The sequence below is a fragment of the Schistocerca cancellata genome, chromosome 1 (genome assembly GCF_023864275.1).
Source record: "Schistocerca cancellata isolate TAMUIC-IGC-003103 chromosome 1, iqSchCanc2.1, whole genome shotgun sequence".
Classification (NCBI taxonomy): Eukaryota; Metazoa; Arthropoda; class Insecta; order Orthoptera; family Acrididae; genus Schistocerca; species Schistocerca cancellata.
The window spans coordinates 740,939,005-740,956,056 of record NC_064626.1 but is presented as its reverse complement, the minus strand read 5'-3'; the positions used below and the strand labels follow the sequence as shown (position 1 = coordinate 740,956,056).

Below are 17,052 nucleotides of genomic sequence, written 5' to 3'. Positions count from 1 at the left end.
TTTCTCCTTTCAGGGCCAACACTTTGTTTCCTTTGGGGTTCAGAAAGAAAGCAGTTTCATCTAAATTAAAAACTGTTTCGGGACTTTGAAGAATTGACTTAAAATTGTTTTCTGTTAAATATTTATCTATCTCATCAAACCAGTTTCTTATAGTTTCCAGCTGTACTCGTGCCCTGCGTGATGTCAGATTTTGCGATATTCTAATCCCAATATATGGGGTTGGCGCTTCAGAAAAGCATTGTACCAAGATGTCCCTGGGCGGTTACAAACAAAGGGAATTTTACGTTTCAGTTATTCAGTCAGGTGCTGCACACTGTCCAGAAGTTCGTGTTTTGTTATGGGGAGTCTGGCCTTAGTCATAGTACAAATCCAGTGTACTAATAAATCCTCCTCTTCTTTGGTCAGAACTGTATCAGGACCTATGCAACGATTTCTAGGCATCTTCCCTCTGGCTTTGTACATTAAAGTAATTCGAGAAACCGAGAAACTTTTTGCTGCTGTAGAAACAGGCATTCCATTAAGTATTGCATCGATGGCAAGCTGCATTTGTTCCTCTGGATAACTGAGAATCTTCCCTTTTACTGCTGGCAATATATTGACCTAAATAATATAAAACATAATGTCAGAAATTCACATTACTTGAATGCCAGTAGTTGACATGGTATGAGCTAGTGGTTGACATAGGGTGTCAACTACTGGATCTATACATGCAACGATAAATTTAACACAAACTCCACAGAGCTAAGCTTATGAGGATACAGGGAATGAAAAAGGTATTAAAAAAGTTGTTGGACTCAGTAGTTGCCAGATGTGTCAACTAGTAAAAAGTAAGGAATATATTAGCACCAGTACTTGACACCTGATCCCTGACCATACCACAACCTAAATTCACAAATATTTCACAAATTTGCTTACTGTGTTTAATACTGGAACCATCTAAAAAACTATACACAAAAAATAATAATATCTTATGTTTGCTTTGCCACATCAAAAAACTTATCCTCCTTATCGATTTTGAGAAGAAAATCAATGAAAGCAGAGAAACACAAATGCACTGTTACAAACAGATGCACCCACTTCAAGATGGCTGCTAGAAAAATATGATAGTTATCAAATTACACTGCAGATGGCACAACCATATAACAACAGTCAAAACTCCATCTCTGAATAACGCGATTTTCTTATTTTAAGAACTTGTATTTGAAAATGTCAGCTGTTGGTGTTCTGTCAACTACTGGTGCCTTTACCTTCCTATTGTAATTAAAAACAAGAAAGATGAAAATTCCTGACATAACCACAGGGTAATTTTCCTGCATAAGCCTTGCGTAACGTAAGAGAGTATTGAAGGATTTCACCTTATATTTAAATATTAAAGCCACTGAAGTTATTATGTACAGTCAGTCGTCTGCTAATTTGTTAGCTCGTTCCTTTTCCGAATCCGAGAAATACATTTCTGTTCTGGAAGTATTACCTGCTACATTAATAACGAGCCTATCAACAACATAATCCACGAAGCCAATAAGGTGCAGCATTTTCTCTTTTTTTATGACGAGCTGTTCTACATCCTGCCAGCACTCATCAGTTAGTGTGAAAAAGCTGTGTGCGTTAGTTCCAGTACGGCTGGCAGCTTAACAGTTTTCTTACTTCTTGGGCCAAATCCCACAGCTTGGCTCCAGATCAGTTCTGTTGGGTTCATATTGTATTGGTACAGTAGCAAATGTAAAAATGCAGCATTTTTATAACATGCTCGATGCTGTGAAAATGATTGTTTTTTATGTTTCTATGACACTTATTTACCTCTGTGGTATAAAACAATGGACATAGTTCAAATAAAGAGGATTTGGTCTTTCAGTTTCGCCTTAAAAATTAAATTGTTATGTTTTCTTAATTTAAGCAACTTTTTGTTAACAGTCTTTCATAAAACATCAATAATTAAGAATTTGTATTTGAAATGGAAACAGAAATTTCACACCCAGTATGTAATTAAAAACCAGAAGACGTGCATAATTTGTAAAAATATTGAGTTCTGTAATTACGAGACGTAGGTATCTCAATCTGACAGAGAAAAAAAATTGATACCAGGGAGATTTGGACCGATGCACAAAGAACGCCTTTCTTGTTACCAACTGCGCTACACGTTCAATGTGGGTTTTGTTAATAACTGCATTGTTTACAATTCTGGCAAAACTTTGAAGCTGATTATCTGTGTAAATTGATGAAAAAGATGAAGCACAGCCTATTTCTCGGCACTTTCTAACTATGTTCCACCCGCCTGTTTCACTATGAAATAGAAAGCTGCCTCAAACATTTTCATACTGTGCATTAACAGTGTGACAATCAGAGCACAAGGCTGCAGAGGCTGTGACTGTACATGATTTTTGAAATAAAAACTACATAGCGAAAGTGTGATTGACAAAAGCATTGATGGCTATTAATACATTTGAATATCTTAAAGTTTCAATGAACATAACTTAGTAATAAGATATCTAATACATAAGTTGGACCTACTTCCAAGAGCGTAACACCATCAGCGTATGTGTGCTACGGCTTATGACCAATCATCGCGTTTGTGTTTCTTTTCACATCAGGTTTATTCTTATGATGAAGGGATTACAGAACTTTCAGATCAGACACAACCATACAAGTTCTGAATGTGTGTCAACAATATGGCTGTTAAAAACCAAGGATAGATCCACCACTGCTGTAAAGATTTGGGCAATGAATTTCCAGTTACTCTATGGATTTGCCAAATGATATTTGTAATGTTTTTAAGGTTGTCCCTAATAGCATTCCTGAAGATTTTTCACTTTCCTCTAAGAAAATGTGGTACCTAACAACTAATCAACTGGCATCACATTTTGAGGAACATATATAACCAAAAGGATATCATATTACATATTAAGTTTTGATGACACTACCAATGTTAAAGCTAAAAGAGAATTACAAACTATCACTATGTTTTTGTCATAGAATAAGTATTGCATAACAATGGTTTTCTTTTCATTTTGTTGACATCTTTTCTTCTTTACTGAGGGTTTCTATAAAGTGACTACGAAAGCCAATTAGTTGTTTGATAGTGACATATTCATTAAACCTGAATTATTTGTGCTCAAAATTTTTCTGATTGTGTGGACTCCAGCATTGTTAGTGACATTAATAGTTTAAAGTTGAAGCTGTTGCTTTATATGCACCCATCTGTAAATTCCAAATAATTAAATGTGACTCAGTAGCTGATGTATTCACCTATCCTTTATAGTTCACTACTTTTGATTGGCTTGCATTAATGGTTTGCATGAGAGTTGTGTACAATGCTGGGAAAGAAAGGATGTGATGAATTTCTTTGAAAATTACCCTAAAAGAAATAGATGAACATTGATTCTATCATTTAATTATAAAAAATTTATTTATGAAATCATTTACATATATGGACAAGTCATGTTTGCAAAACACATTGAAATAGTAGACAGTAGACTGACAATAAAGAGCTACTGAGCCATGACATTAAATGTGTCCTGTCCTAGGTATGAAGGAACAAGTCAGTTAAATACTTATGAGATTAATTCACACGTCATATTTCACAATGATTCAGTACAAATTTCCACTTCATAGCACTAAATTTTCAGTACTGAGCTTCAGTTCGACGTAATTTGAAATTTTTACTGCAAATATCCCTTAAAATCTGTTTAGCTGCAGTATATTGTCGATGTGGTAAAAACTTTTTTCTGCCTCTACCTCCGTTTGCAATTAGTTTGTTTGTTTCCATCTGCTCTTGAATTTGCTGTTGTTCTGATTTCCTTTTCTCTTCATTTTCCTGTTGCAAAATTTGTGTTTTCAGTATAAAGTAACGTTAGTCAGATACAAATTTAAATGAGTAAGCATTGTTTTACTTCTTACTTAAAACAATAAATTGCATCTGTTGAACAAAATTAACTGTGTCAGTAAAACTGACTGATGTCTGAAAAAAACAGAGCAGAAAGACATTATCATGCAGTTGGCTTTTGGAATGGCACTTTCAATACTCCATGTCTACTTCCTAATACCTTAAATGATCAACAATTGCATCATGGCTGCTGAAGTTTATTGTTACTTGCCAGCATTGTTCCAGCTTCTGATGGCTACAAATATCACTATTTTACAGACTGAAAATGTAACGGAAATGATAATATAAAGGAAAGTTTCAAAATTAATCTCAGAAACTCACCAGTCGAACTCTCTGAATTATGGTAAAAAACTCAGCAAACAAATGGAAACATTCTTCTGGCTTGAATTTCTTAGGATCTTCACAGAAATGTTTGGCTAAAGCATGAGTACAAGCCTTCACCTTATTCATAGCCTGCTGAAGTTCATTACTGCATTTCAAAGCAGCCTTAAAGAAATCTGTGGAAAGAAGAGCAAAACAGATTTTAACAATAGCAAGCACAAATTCTAAAGTGAGAATAATTTGTAGATCTATTTTATATCATGATCGGAGACTATGGGATGAAGAAGTATTTATTTATGCAACAAGGTTATTTAAATTAACAGTGCTGGAAGTTGTGTTCATTACCTTTGAACTGCACCCTGATTCCACTTGTATCTTCCTTCAGCTGTGATGCAACATGTTTGACATCACTAATAAGTTTCATCACTTCTTCCTGGAGCAGCTCCACTGATAGCCTGAAACATTGTAAACCATCTTTCATTCAGACATTCTGTTTGGAAGTAATTATTTTGTTATTTGTTTTATAAACACAACATTTTTGTTAATACATCATTATGTAGTAATGAGCACTCTTGATGCAAGTTCACCTATTCCACATTACAGTCATTATATATTCAGTATGCAGTGGTACCAGTTGCTGTCGTGGAGATAAGAGTGTTTGAAGTAGTCATCTTCACATTATGGGGGTCACTAGAACATCTCGATATTTCATATCAATGTAATTTTAAAAATAAAAAAATAAAAAAACGTGAAAATTGTCCTTTGATTTTCTAGAGCTTCTACAAATATTCTTGAATGCTAAAGAATGTTTTCAAATGGTGTGCATTATTCTCAAGTAGAAACAAATGGAAACTGATAGCACATGCCCAGGCCCAAACATGCATTTTTCATCAACAATTTGACTAAACATGTACTTGTACATCCACTATGTGTATCCCATACAGGGGATACATTTTACTTGAAAGTTTCTTGCAAAGTGTCAGGGGATAAATATGATATTGCAATGCCTGTGTTATTCCGAATTATGATGCTATATTCCTTCAGCCACATGTATATGTCAGAAGGAACTGAGACAGCAGCAACTACAGCCATTATGAAATACAATAAATGTATTTGCAGTTCTGAATATGGAAAACTATCGGCTGTGTAGTGGAATGACAACAGTGAAAATTTGTGCTGCACATGAATTTGAATCCAGCTCTCCTGCTTATCGTGAGTGGTTGCTTTGCTATTTGGCTATCTGACCCAAACTTCCATATGTTGTCAACAATGTGTTCTATATATCTAAACACAAAGATGATGTGACTTACCAAACGAAAGCGCTGACAGGTCGATAGACATACAAACAAACACAAACATACACACAAAATTCAAGCTTTCGCAACCAACGGCTCCTTCATCAGGAAAGAGGGAAGGAGAGGGAAAGACGAAAGGATGTGGGTTTTAAGGGAGAGGGTAAGGAGTCATTCCAATCCCGGGAGTGGAAAGACTTACCTTAGGGGGAAAAAAGGACAGGTATACACTCGAACACACACCCATATCCAACCGCACATACACAGACACTCACACACTGTCCTTATTTCCCCCTAAGGTAAGTATTTCCGCTCCCGGGGTTGGAATGACTCCTTACCCTCTCCCTTAAAACCCACATCCTTTCATTTTTCCCTCTCCTTCCCTCTTTCCTGATGAAGCAGCCGTTGGTTGCGAAAGCTTGAATTTTGTGTGTATGTTTGTGTTTGTTTGTGTGTCTATCGACCTGCCAGCGCTTTCGTTTGGTAAGTCACATCATCTTTGTTTTTAGATATATTTTTCCCTCGTGGAATGTTTCCTTCTATTATATCCAACAATGTGTTCTTGTACACCCAATATGTACAGGGTGATTATAATTAAAGTTAGACTTTCAGGGTGTTGTAGAAATAACACCACTTGTCAGCATGACATCAAAATGCAACGGAATAGCTTCAGAGAAGGGGCAAAACATAGGGCAGAAGAAAAAAGTGCTTTTTATGCTGATTTGTCCCGTCCAAAGTGATATGATCTTACTGTGGTGGATGGGCTTATGTAACTATCAGTATCACACCTGTACACCCATACACACTGAGTAGTACAGTTTGTTTAGTGACAAACATATACCTTAGGCATTGTTGTATGATTAATTTGTCATTTGTAGTCAACCACTATTAAATTTATGATGCTTACAGCGCCACCTATTGCTACATTTTGCAACTATTTATTTTTCTTCTGCCTTACATTTCCCCCTTTTCCAATAACATTATGTTGAAATTCGACGTCATTCCAACCAGTGGTGTTTTTTTCTATAGTGGTTTGAAAGTTTAACTTTAATTGTAATCACCCTGTATATTCCTGTACACAGGAGACATTTTACTTGAGATTCACTTCCCGGGGTCAGCAGATAAATACTACAGCCACCTACACTTAACAAACAGGCTTATGCACACGGCTCTCATACTTTGTGAAGGAAAGATACCTGCCCTTCAGGGTCTCCCAGCCATTTATACCATATTCCTTTACTTTACTTTTTAGTTTATAACAATATCCTTTGAAAAAGTGAAATGTTGTACAAATGAGATACTTAATTACAAATTTATTTCCAATTCAGAAAACAAATGTAAAAATTGGACCAATAAAAGTGGGCCCTTTTCAACTCTTTGCTAATATTTATAAATATAAGAGTGGTTAGGGGGAAATGACAGGTGGCAGATATGTAACCTTTGAGAAACAAACAGATAAAATGCAAGAGCAAGGTTGAAAATTCTGTCTGTCAAAATTAGTGTTATTTAGGTCAAAAATTCAATGGATATTGTAGTAAAGGTATGGAGAAGATGAACAAGGTTTCAAGTATATTGAATATTACGAGACTCTAGTGTCAATATGATAAAAAATAAACACACACAGAGCAGATATTAAGGCATAAGCACACTTAAATAACTAATGCTCTTATTTGTACTAGAATCAAAAAGAATGAAATCTTTATAAGTAGATTCTCTAGTAATAATTAGAGAGCCCCAAGCATTGCCAATTTTAACGTTATGACTGTAACGGACTCTTACCTTGCCATTTCTTTCATGTTACTCATATCTTCTGTGAATTGTAATATTTCCTTATTGTTAGCTTCTGCAACTTCTACCACATAGTGCAAGAATGTCAGCCTTGGTTTGTTTGCTTTTATTTCTAGGAGCTTTGGTAGTGTACTGAGTGTAAAGCCTGCTGCATTGCCCGCATAGCTTCCCTGGAACAAACACACAGTACCTTACATTTTTTTTCCTTTTTTTACTTATCAATTTACTTCTCACAAAAGCTTCATGTTAGGAATACTTACAGCATTTATGTAGTTTCCAAGTTGAAGTACTAGTGCTAGAAATTCTTTCAAACATTTATTAGCCTTCAGCTTATTGCATGCATCTGCAACAGCATTTAGTTGTTCTTTCAGTTCAGATGTTCTTGAAGGAAACTCTTCTTTCTGCAAATTAATTGATGCACAGAAATGAGTCAGGATATATTATTATTATTATTATTATTATTATTATTATTATTATTTTGGCAATATGGTGTTGATAATGGAGACATGACTTTCTACTTACAAGCAACATTGCCCTAATCCTGAGGGCAAATGAAGGTACTTCTGATAACTGAAGATAAAATTTCTCTGCCTCTCCTAAACGATCCAGATCTCCAGAATAGGATCTGACTGAAGTCAGCTGTAACAGATAAGACAAACCTCTCAGTTAATGTATAATTTTTGAGCTCCCTGCAATAGTATGTATTGTGTTTTAATTGTGTTAATTACTATGATCTAAAATTAAAACTGTCATACATTAGGCCTACCTCTTTTTCTGTGGGAAGTAGTGGCAAGAGAGCTTTCAGTTTCTCAGGACCTATATCACCTCCTTTAAGGTTCTTTATAACTTCTATGACTGCTTTTCCTCCCAATTTGAACTGTTTTAGATAAATGTTTACTGCCAAATCTCTCTTGGTTTCCAATAAAGTGATCTTGGGAGTTATTGGTGATGGAAGTGTTACTGGAGAAGACTTTCGATGTTTCACAGTAGCAGTTTTCTGACAGAACAGTTCTTCCATTTGCTTGAAATCCACTCTAAGACTCTTTGCTTCGCTCTGCATTTCAGTCCATACAGATTCACCTGCAAAGAATAAGACTTCTGTTAGAGCTGTTTTCCAGCAGTAAACAATCAAAAATCTGTGTTTACCTACAGAAGATGAATAAAATCACTATACATATTGCTGTCATTGTGGTTATTACTACACATTTTGTTGAACAAATCTAAAATTTGTTTATATCTTCTGTATTTATTACAACTATAATGAACATAATAGTACCATGAAGTGAGTAAATCATCATTTTTCTTACCTATCATAGAGACTGGAATCTTTGTCCAGCTTAGGGTTTTCATCTTCCGCTTGGGCAGTGGTAGTGTGTTAGACTTGTCTTTTACTGGTGTCCACAAACTTGCAGAATCTGGTAAATGTGCTGGAAGTGAATGTCTCCTATGTAACATCAGTGTTTCAAAGCTGTCACTATTGGGAATTGGAGGAGGTGAAGGTACATGATTTTTTTTTTGAGAACTGTAACCTGCAAGTGATGAAGGTGATAGCACCCCTGAAGCTGATGGAATAGCTGATGACACCACTGTAATAAGTGGCAGTGGCAGACAAGGTGGAGGAGGAGGAAGAGGAGGTGGTGCTGGGAATGACAGTTTTGCTTCTGATGGTGACAACTGATGCTGTTTCTCATTATCACAAAGTTGCTTTACTTCTCTGGTATATTCCACCTCGGTCTGTGTAGACACTGTGCTTGTATTAAGGATATCAAAAGAATGTGTTTTGTTAATACTGTCAGCTCTTCTTTCATGATATTTTTGAGTTTGTGCTGGCTTTTTGTGGATAGAAAACCCAGGTTTTATAGCTTCAGATGAAAGTGAGTCAAGTGCTTCCCACACACTGTCCCTGAAATCATATAAATTTTGCCTTTATTTTACTTGAAAGTTCTAGTTATATAATATATGTACACATCAGAGGGTTACAGACATTGCATGCATAGTTATACTTATCATAAGGTAAACATTATGCCAAGTATTTCCGTTGTAATTTAAGCTCTGATAACTTACACATTTGGATTTGTTGGATCTAGCTGTGCAAGCTTTTGTAGCATGGAGTGGAACCTGACAGCATGTGGTGTATCTGCTATCTGTTAACAGACACAAAAAAATTAATTAATTACTGTTCTCTTTGTGGCACAATACACATGGGTACTTTTACTAATGGAAGTTACACACACTAACCACAAATATTTCTGTTTATCAGTAGCAATAAGGACAATAATGTGTACCTTTTTGAATATTGTTTCAAACAACTGATGATGAGTTAGTTGTTTTGTTGATTCTAATTCCATCTCATCTCTGTGTTGGTAATCAATGAATGCTGAAACTTGCATCTGTAGCTCCTTATCATCAGTTGCACTTAGTGAACTCAGGATTGGTCCAAGCCCACGACCTAGGAATACGCAACATATTGTATGTGTTTCAGATGTAACATTTTTCTGTTTTGAGATAACAAACAGGGTAATAATACTATGATTTTTTATTGGTAATTCTTTACAGATTTTTAAGCCACACATTCACTGTACAGGAAAGGCAGCTATAAATGCGAATAAATAATTACTCACCAAGTAATTCATTCCTGATCTGCACGCGCTTGTGGACATTGTGGCAGCCCAGTGTTAGGCAGTTGATGAAAGAAAGCAGCCTTGTCTGATATTCAACATTTTTTGTGTTACGAAGTTCACTCACTATTATGTCAAACCCATGCTTCTGATCACAAGTAACCTGTGCACAGAAGGAAAATATTTGCATTGATCATGAATCATCACTTGTCATATGCAGTTAGAAAATATCGTGCCTTGATAATTTGTTCTTTTAGCAGGGAACTCATAAAATAATGGAATTGCAGTTAGTTTAAACCTATGTACTTCTTAGTGACATCATGTTGACCAACTGACTGACTTAAGGCAGGTTTGCTTTCTAACCTCATGGTTACTGAGTGTCTAAATGAAAGAACAAAAATATTTACCTTGAAGTGCCGTAGAGCCTGAAGAGCCATTTCATGTCCTTTCGAAGAATATGCGCACACAGCACAGAGAAGTTCAATAACTTGCATTTTAACCGTGATGTTCTGAGATTCTAGTGCTGTAACAGAGGAAGGAAGTCATATTGAAGTCATTTTTCAGATCAAATAATACAATGGTTTGTGATAATCACTGAACAATTAGTATAATTGCACTCAAGCAATTGCAATAAATGTGGTAAACTACATGGGTGTAGCAAGATATGTTTTGCATAAAGGGGTTTGTTGTTAAGAGCTGTTTTGACAAAAACTGAATCGGTTATGATAATATAATGGTGTGAACTGAGCAGAATATTGATATCTGCTTTCTACAATATATCCACCTTTAGTATTACCACTCAGATACAAATACTGTGTACATATACTTGGCCAGCAGCTACTGCATCCAACCAAGTTCTGATACAAAAATTTCAAAAATAATAAGGCAACTAAAAATCAAACATTCATCTGCCATAGACAGTGTTATGTATCACCTAATAAATGAATAAAGTGGAAGTGAATAAAGCAAATCCACTATTTAAGAAACAGTACAGAAGTAAATTGGGAAACTGCAAGGCAGTGTTATTGATCTGCTTTTGCAAAAGTATGTGAATGATGGCAAAAAGTAGAACTGCAAGTTTTATAACTAAATTTAAAATACTACACCTGTCCCAGCATGGTTTCAGAGAACGGAGGTCAATAATAATGGTTTCAACAGATTTCTTTAGTCGAATATACTCTATGAGTTCAGTGACAGCCAAAGGAAGACTTAGAGGATTTTCATGGACCTATCTAAAGCATTTGACTGTTTGAATCATTCCAAAGTAATGGAGAAACTGTATCAGTATGGGATTTGTGGGAAACACAATGACATAATTAATCATGCATTATGAATAGGAAACAGTGCACAGAAATTAGATGTAGTGGGGGGGGGGGGGCTATATCACAATCTGCATCAGGATTTTTGACATTCGCATAAATTTTGTTTTTCTTGGAATAATGTTTATGCTGATTTCAGATTTGGTATTAATGTTTTTCTGTATGGTACAGTTTTACCCACAAAGTAAACTCATTATTTATCGAAACCTATGTTCCACAGAGAGAATTGCAAGTAAGGGTAATTTTATTGTAATAAGATGAAGTAGCTGAACCACAGTTGCCACACGCATCTGGCTGTTAAGTAGGAAACTTTGTCATTGATGACATGTTATAGTGTTGTGAGGCTACACTTCTGTTGTTAAACATAGTTATGCTGTTACTTAGAAATGGGTTGCCACAAGTATTTGAACACCCAAAACGTATTCTGTCATGTTGTTGGTAGCTACATAATTGCTAAATAAGGACAAGACATTAATAGTAGGTAACAAGTTTTGAAAACGTATCTTGCATATAGAAAATAATGTCATGTGGTTCAATGGGCTGATGCAAGTTTTTGTATTGGACACCAGGTCATCGACTTGCGTATTCCCAACCTGCCGCTCTTATCTGTTATCCAACCAGGGTAAGGTGACCTACAGTGTGATGTGGAATCCAAACCACATTTTTCCTGTGACTCACACAGATGAACAATGGGTTAAAACAAAGACTGAAAAACCGATAGCCTGACTGAGACTTGATCCTGCAAGCTCTTGGTTTCCAGGCATACACTTTACTACTAAACCAACAGGCCCAACATATATGTAAATAGCTCTGATGAAAGACACATGTAGCCATATATTTTGACTGCATTGACTTAGAAGCTTAAATTATTTACACCTCAAGGTACTGTAGATTGTAGTATTTGACATAAATTTCAACTTGAGACTCCTAACTGTTCTTTACAGATGCCTGTATCTTTTGATTGCATTGACTTAGAAGCCTAAGTTTTTTCCCCATCAAGGGACAGTGGACCTTGGTACCTGTCATAAATTTGGTACCTGTCATAAATTTCAACTTCATGTTGTTGCTGGAAAAAAGGAGTCTTAACTGATGGACACACAGATGTGCAACAAATTGCAAAAAAATATTTTTGTGTGATATAATTACAAATTAACAATTTTTATATTTTTTTCTTTACTTGTACTGTAGACCTTCTTTCTTGTTGAATTTTGTGACTCTAGGTCAATGGGAACTACCCTGTAGATATTGATGAATGAGTTTGGAAGTACTGAAATATGTAACATAAATGGCTGTATCTTGTGATTGCACTGAATTAGTGGCTTAAACTTCACCCAGCTGCCAAGTGATCACGCTCCTTAGTATGTGAAATAAATTTTAGCTTGATACCTCTACCCGCCCCTGCAAAAAAGGGGTCTTAACAGGCGGACAGCAATGTGATTCAGTAAGGGCTCCATTTTTAAAGACTGAGATGCAACACCCCAAAATAAGCTTGGGTCTTCTTTAGAGAAGTGGTGGTCAACTTTCTGAGCAACAACAAGCCTGCAATTTATAAAACCATGTTAGTATAATACTGCAGATTTTCATGAAATTAGGATGCTACATGTGTGAAGCTTCATATTCTTCATTCATATATTGGAATATCCAGGATTGAGGGACAGTCAAGGAAAAGAAGTTTTGCCCCATGTCAGAAAGAACAAATTGCAGTGAAACGAAATTAAATTGCCATTTATGTGTTGCGCTGTTGTAATAATTATCAGCATTTTTAAGTAAACATATATGATTGTCTACTCTAATGCAGCTGTAGTGATTCTATACAAGATTACAAAATAAATAATTTATTTTCAACCCAATTGAAAAATGCTCTCGTAACTGAGTTGTACAGAAAAATGAGAATGAAACCTGAAATCACTGTAGAGTCATACAACATAAATGCAAGAGTTCTGAAGTACAGTGTAGCCAGTGACAGATCTGAGTTAAAAATGTCAGCCACTGTATGACATAAGGTTCCTCCTTAGGCAAATACTATTACTCCTCTATACATATGATTCCTTAGACTGTGTGAAGCAGAAATTTACTATATATGTCAAACGACACAACAGTTATCTGTATAGCTGAGACAAAGGACAAGCTTGCAAAGGAAGCAGCCCCAAATACTGGAAAAGCAGATAAGTATCTAAAACAAAAGGACATCCTTCCCCTCGTACACAATAAAGCAAAAGCTGTAGATGATAATGTTCTCTGGATATAGTTCTATGGACTTGTGTTCCAAAAAATGGCCTACTCAGGTCCTATATGAAAAAATGTACAAGCTAGTTACTTAAAAAGAATATTTGACATTCAGAAAAAAGTAGTTAGGTGTATAACAAAACTACCCAGATAGTCTCGTAGGCGAGCTTTTGTACACCATAACATCATAAGAGTTCACTCATTGTGTGTGTATCTCAGAAGATTATGGGAGGGAGAGTGACTGATAAACACCTCCTTTACATAAAATAATGAAATCTCAAACTTACATTGAGTGCTCCAGATGAAGGATGCAAAAATTTTTTTAACAAGTTACTGAGCTCAACTGGGGAAGAAAAGGAATTAGTTCTTGTTTAAATCATTGAAATGTAAAAAGAAGTGTGTACATCAGTACAGTATGTATGAGTTTTAAAAATTAAACAAAATATTCATGGCATAGGTAATAACCTTCCATGTGACTGTAACCCTGTTTTCTTTATTGTATATACAATGTATTCAAGTGTGACTTAATGTAATGTGGTAATGCAGATGCTACGTCTGTCTTTGCCCGCCTACAAAACTGTATGGTATGCCCAAAAACATCGCGTCAAAAATAGCAGCTTAGCAAGGGTAAAGAGTAATCAAGGAAATGAAAGTTACAATATCACATCAATAAATCATTTCAAAAGGTACTTCACTTGCAAGTACCCACCTACTCTTTGACTCCTTCTTTCTATGACGATATAATTGCAAGATCTGCGCTCATGACTATTTCATACGTGCAACTACATGTCTAACACGGTAGAGGGCAACAGAAATGCTGATATGATCTAAGCTACTACGCAGTTTAATAATCCAAGCACTCCCCTTCAGGACGAATCCACGAAATTACTTAAGAGCTTCCTGTATAGACTGTGACTATAAACATTGGCTGACTGAAGTAGAAGTAGAAGCGGTAGAAGTAGCGTACAAGAAGTAATTTTTTCCGCGCTATAATTCTGGTGATGGTGTCACATGCTGTACGTAGCTCCATAAAACTACAACGAAGTTCCCTCTGCTTGCCTTAGTAGCGGTTTCACATCAGCGCAGTATAAAAGCATTATAATAACTTTGCGACCACGAAAATGTGCACCGTATCAACAATGCTGCAATAGCATCCCGTACTGCCTTGCCAATGCATCAAAAGATGAACTTCTCTCCCACCTCACGAAGTATGCAACAGTTACAAAAGATACCAAAAACGTGACGACGTACATGTGAGAAGACTTAAAATACAACAATGCATGCTTTTGCAACCACCAGGACGTAGGATGCAAAGGCGCAGACTCACAATAACTGGGACTTCACACAAAGAGAATTCTCTAAAGTCACATAAATTACCATATGGAAACCTGCTCGGTACGTTCATTTAAGACGTCTCGTAAAAGTGTGTAGCTGTTTGATAGCCCATTTTATAGTAGAGCTATTAAAGGAGTCTAAGAACTGATCGATTTTATGTGTTTGTAATACGGAATATGAACCACAGTCAAGCTCTTGCTCGTTCTCAGCTGTGTACAGTGCTTAGCAATTTGTAAGAATTTAATAAGTTCGCAGCCTAAATAATTTTTCCTGTACTAGTTTATATCTATTTATCGACCGTTTTTAAACCAGTTGCCCTATTATCTGTTTCATGAAAGATACAGTGGCTGTATCATAAACGTGAGGTTCTGAGTGAGTTAACGGAGAAAACACAAATTTCTGACGAGCTCGCAAATCAATTCATTTGTGGGTATTGAGTGTTGATCCTTAATCATTCTCTCTCTTCACTAAGTTATTCTCATGTTCATCATTTTCGGTTACTAAGACGTTACCAACTCTATCCCAGAGTAAAATAACTAGAGCCGGACGTGTTCTTAACACAGTACCATACATTGTAATGGTAAGTGAATTTCCAACCGTTTATTTACGCATATCTAATCAGAAACATCGCGTGTTCACCTCACTTTATGACACACTTGTTGCCATGTATCTCCAGCAAACTGCTAGATTTATGCCTTCTAAAAAATGTGTAGTACGCGTTTTGTCACACAACCCACATGACTCTATCACGCCTCCTATGGTCTTCCGAAGAGTTCGTGTGCTTTGTTAAGCAAACGATGGATTCTTAGAAAAGTTCTAAAGTTCTACAGTTCAAAACCTAGCCGCAAACCACGCGCAACGCAGTGCGAGGGGTTCCCTGAACGCACACATCCAAAAAGAGATCTTTTCTGGGAATTTCGTTACACAGACACTTTACTAATGACGCTACAGTTACGAGAAACAACGATAGAATGGTGGGTGTTTACCTTGTGGGCTGCACCCATCCCTGGTCAACCTCCTGAGCCGTCCTACGCCGAGCTCCAAACGGCAGAGCATTGCGGGCTGCCGGTCCATCGTCTTCTGCTTGTTGCGGAGCTCCTGTCCTGCGCGGGCGGCTGACAAAAACAGACTGGCGGCCGGAGCGGCGGCTGGCAGGGAGTCCTGCAACCCCCTCCCCCACCCCCGACTCATCGCGGCGTACCGTTACCTCACTCCGAGTAATTGGCAACCCCTACCCCTCTACATTCCATTCCACTTCACTTGCCGTGAAAGACGAGTAGTTGTTCACCTTTGACTGAACTATTATTACGCACTTTTACTGTGCAAATAATAGTACGTCAGTAGCGAAATTACGTAATTTTATATTCCCTGTATCCGCTAACTCATTTCTCACTTCCATTATGGTGACGATACAACACTGCTTACCACACATCAGAACATTTCAGATCTGAATAACGTAACAAAAGAAACACTAGATAAGGCCCTGGGCTGGTTTGCAGCCAATAAGCTCCTATGCAACCCTGACAAAACACAACAACTTTTAATGGGAACATCAAATGAAGTAGGCAATAAGTCGGTAAAACTCTTAGGTATTCACATTGACTCAAAACTATATTGGGAGGAACATGTCAATCATGTATGTGAAAAAATATCTCGGGTGGCATATCTTCTCTTGAAACTAAGGGAGGTAGTGAGCTTGGAGTACCTCAGGGTGACATACTTTAGGCTATTCCAGTCACATATTTCATATGGTCTGTTTATATGGGGGCACTCCCCTCACATCAAAAACGTATTGAAATTACAAAAAAAGGTCATACGTATAATATGTAAAGAGGTCATAGAGAGCACTGTCGTCCTCTTTTTTCCAGACTCAGAATACTTACAATTATAAATTTATACATCTGTGTGTCTTTACTCTATATTAAAAATAATATTTCAGAATTTATTGCCAGAAGGGAAATACACGAACACAACACCAGGGCTAACGGTAATTAGACATACCGCGCCACAGATTAGCGAGAACAGGAAATTCCCACAAAGTTAACCCACTCAAAATGTTCAACAAACTGCTAGTTCATGTTCAGTCTATGGATACAAATTCTTTCAAAATTAAGTGGTACAGTTGGCTGTCAGATCATCCATTCTATGACATTAAAGAATTCTTTGAGATGTCTGAGGAGAATATAAGCATTTAAAAGTTGTCTGTAGTTAAACATATTATTTTGTGCTGTGGTTAATCGTGTGTAATTACAAAGTTTATACTATAAACAATA

The 17,052-nt window shown here is 36.5% G+C and overlaps 1 protein-coding gene across 1 annotated transcript; it reads right to left on the bottom strand.

Annotated features, from left to right (window-relative positions):
- Positions 1–3,476: 3,476 nt before the first annotated feature.
- Positions 3,477–9,424, bottom strand: LOC126185602 (inverted formin-2-like). Its single transcript, XM_049928142.1, has 9 exons — positions 9,346–9,424; positions 8,589–9,184; positions 8,048–8,361; positions 7,804–7,920; positions 7,542–7,682; positions 7,273–7,451; positions 4,547–4,656; positions 4,202–4,377; positions 3,477–3,811 (listed from the first exon to the last, which is right to left on the bottom strand). Exons 1-9 carry the CDS (start codon positions 9,387–9,389, stop codon positions 3,620–3,622), a joined length of 1,869 nt encoding a protein of 622 aa, XP_049784099.1. The 5' UTR covers positions 9,390–9,424; the 3' UTR covers positions 3,477–3,619.
- Positions 9,425–17,052: the final 7,628 nt, after the last annotated feature.